Here is a 3,512-nt window from a genome sequence, read left to right as displayed (position 1 = left end):
CGTGTGCCGGTCTACCCACCTTGGGACCCCCCCCCCCCCCCCACAGAGCGGAGCAAGGCAACGAAACTTAAAATAAGAAGCAGCATTTTACGGCGCGCTATGCATGGGGCCGCTTTGGGGGGTTTCCCGACATGTCGTTTCAGTCAATTAAAGGGTGTTTCATGTTTTCGTTGCTGTGGAACTTCTTAATACCTTGGAAAATTCCATTTAATATTTGTTAATACTTTTTAATAGCCTTAATTTTCGCTAAATTTATTTATCAACTTTTAATACTTTTTAAGACCCCGCGGACACCCTGTATATAGATTTGTGTGCATGTTAATGATCTGTAAAGGCTAAAATCCTAAAGTTCACCCGTCATGTCACATGATTCTTCCTGATATTATTGCAGATCATGTAAGCTGTAGTGTGCAGCACCTGTGACAGTGGATGATGTAGGTGGAGGTCTCCTCCCACAGGCTTTTCAGGTCTTTGAGCTTAGCGTGGGTGTGGTTCCTCAGCTCTTCATCTTCGCTCTTCAATAGGTTCTCAGCTGCCACCAGCGCCTTGTCCATCTTCAGACGGCCCTCATGCACCGAGTGGTGGATTTTCTGTTCATCAGAGCACAGGGAGCAGCGTTAACAGTCAATGTAGAATGTAAACAACATTAGAAGTATCTAGAAGCACTACCCTCAAATGGTAACATGCCTGTGAATTAACTAGAAGGGGTTCAAAGGTTAACTAAGAATATCACCAGAATGTGAAAAGGCTACAGTTATGTCAAAGACGTCAATATGTTATGTTTCTAATTGAATAAGCATGCTCACTGAAATAGCCCTTGTGCCTATAGCAGTGATATTGAGTCTGCACTGTGCACAATGTGTAAAGAGAGGTGGATACAGCCTTTGAGGCGGGGTCCTATGAAAGTTGCTTAGTGGCGCATGAAGGTAGAATTGCCTGATTGTTGAGAAATAAAGTACCCAGATCATATGGGCCCATATATATGTTTTTTCTTTTGGCACGTTTCACATCTTTTACACCCGTAGGATGCAAATGAGGGTTATTAAAGTGATCTTCCTGGCATATGGATTTACGTCAATCAAAACAAATGTTTGAGCCCAATGACATGACGGACTGACATGGAAGTTGTAGAACCACCATTAAATGTATGCCACTACAAAGATTTAACACAACACTGGCTTACTTTAATATAGACCCACACGTGAACATTCTCAGAGAGCTGTGTTATTTTTACTTGATTGGCCTCAACAGTCTGCACTTAAATGGAATTTGCATAGTCTCGCTTTGTTGCCGTTTGGTATTTTGATTCTTCTTTTCAAACGGATTACTATAAATCGAGATTGTATGGACCCAGTAGTAGATGCTGCCCCATATTTTCTATAGAGCTAATGCTAGATATTACACTTTGCATCTTTAACAGTCTGCAGGCACTTTGTTTCTGAAGGTCTGCCATTAATCCAGTGGTGTGTTTTATTCCCCTTCTTATGAGGATGTATGCCATGGGGGATTTCTGGAATATTAATTTTTCTCTGTGATTTCTTAATTGTATTTCTATATATAGTAACATATCAAGAGAAATTGGAAGTTACTTCAAACACTCTACTCCGTTTAAAGAGCAGTTGTCCCACTCTGGAGTCTAATGAAAGACTGAAGTAGCATCAGGGGTCAGGGGTCACCAAAGGGTCCAATAGAAGGTGAAGTATCTCACCTCTGTCTCCCTGAGTCGGCCCTCCAGAGCGTCACGGGGCCCCTGTGTGTTGTCGTTGGCCTTCAGCCTCTCCTGGACGACCCGCATCCAGGAGAGGGACGCCTCCAGGCTCTCCTTGAACTCCTGCTTTGTCATGACCAGTCCCGGGCCTGAAACAAAAAAACAGGTCAGACTCAGGTCCAGTAGTCTCTCAGGAAGGTTCCTCATGGAGTAAAATGACCCGGAAGTTTCTAAGTAGCAGCCATGGCAAGAGCTTTCCTCTAGAGGAGGAGCCTCAATGCTTCCTTTATTATCTCCTCTAGCATAGGATACACTGGACCATCCTCAACAAAAGGAAAGGAGATAATCTTCTCCCACAATTCCTTGCAGCTTGAACATTCAAAGTGACGCACCAATCGATTTTCTACGAAAACATCTGATCATGACTCACAAACGCAGATCATGGAAGTTACAGTGCCTACGATGCATATAACATGTTATGCTTAAACCTGCTAAAGGGCTTTTATGTTTGGAACTTTCACCAATATGTGTAACCAAAAGGCAAACTATGGATGTTACGCTAACTACTTGTAAAGTGATCAAATAAAAAGTCGACATTTCAGTGTTGTTAATGTGGAGGTTCATAAGCTCTTTTTAGTTCGAAAAATCAACATGTTGAATACCGATATGCAAAGTAGTAGATTTGTAAGATTCACAAGTAATGCATATATCGCATGAAGTGTTATTGATGCAATTGTTTTGATAAAGTTTTGTAATCGGGATTCATGTCAATTATTTAAGTGGACAGTAGGGTGAGCACAAGCAACCATTTTTAATGTAACAACTTTTTGCTGTCACTTCCCTTTTTTATTTATTTTCCAAACTTGCTAATAAAGTTCTTTTTTTCACTGTTGTTCACGATTCTATAGCTGTAGGGGGTTGGTACCCTGTCAGCTGTTTGATCCCACCTCCTGAAAACATGTCAAAGTGTCCTTAGGCAAGATATCTAACCCCAAATTGCACCAGTCGGCATGTCTATGGAACTGAAGTAAAAAAAACTAAAAGGAAAGCTCAGGGTTTCTAGAAGCATTTCTTGTAGTCCATGTATGGACAATTGTAGTTTCACCACAGCAGACTCATGTAGAAAACATCCACAGTTTTGCAGTTTGTGCAGTCTGATCTTATCTTTCCTAAGTCCTGATGAATTCCCCTCCACATCGTTCCTCAACCCCATGATGTTATCCATCTAGCTCAAGCAAAGTTGTTATGAATAGATATAGTAAAACATTTGTTTTTTACTTTCTGACTGGGCCTCTATATCAGAAGGCCTTTCATGGCAAAAATAAATTAGAGCAAGTGGGATAAATGTACGCTATAGCGACTGAGTGAGCGAGCGAGAGAAAAAAGGGACCACTCGAAAATGTTCTTCAATCTCAATCTATTGCAGCCATTCCATTCCAGTGTCTGTTGAATTCCAAAACAGAGAAATGTTGTCAGTAGTTTATAGAATAAAATAAAAACATTTTCATTTTACAGATACCTATAAATAGTAAAAAAGCTGATAATGCTGCAGTGGGCTCTTAATTCTTCCCAGAGCTGTATATATAAAATATATATGAAGTTGATAATCATTCCACATTTATTTTCTTGATCAGGTTAGTGTTACAGGTACTCCTTTCGCTTCCTGTTACATGCAAACGGCTCTCTGTTCAAATACTCCACTCCAACTATTTCATTTTGAAGGAAAGGAAAAACATATTTTACCATTTTTAACAGAAATATTTTTTTTACAGACTGGGAGCTTGAAGTTTGAACAGACATTTAC

At 40.3% G+C, this 3,512-nt stretch overlaps 1 protein-coding gene across 1 annotated transcript; it reads right to left on the bottom strand.

Annotated features, from left to right (window-relative positions):
• Window positions 1-417: 417 nt before the first annotated feature.
• On the bottom strand, window positions 418-1,857 carry LOC104961692 (nesprin-3-like; the record flags this gene model as incomplete). Its single annotated transcript, XM_010790023.1, has 2 exons — window positions 418-590; window positions 1,709-1,857. Coding segments are annotated over 2 exons (322 nt in total), but the record flags the coding sequence as incomplete, so codon positions are not given.
• Window positions 1,858-3,512: the final 1,655 nt, after the last annotated feature.

The sequence above is a fragment of the Notothenia coriiceps genome, unplaced genomic scaffold (genome assembly GCF_000735185.1).
Source record: "Notothenia coriiceps isolate Sejong01 unplaced genomic scaffold, NC01 NC01_scaffold00033674, whole genome shotgun sequence".
Classification (NCBI taxonomy): Eukaryota; Metazoa; Chordata; class Actinopteri; order Perciformes; family Nototheniidae; genus Notothenia; species Notothenia coriiceps.
This window is presented reverse-complemented; position numbering and strand designations above follow the sequence as displayed.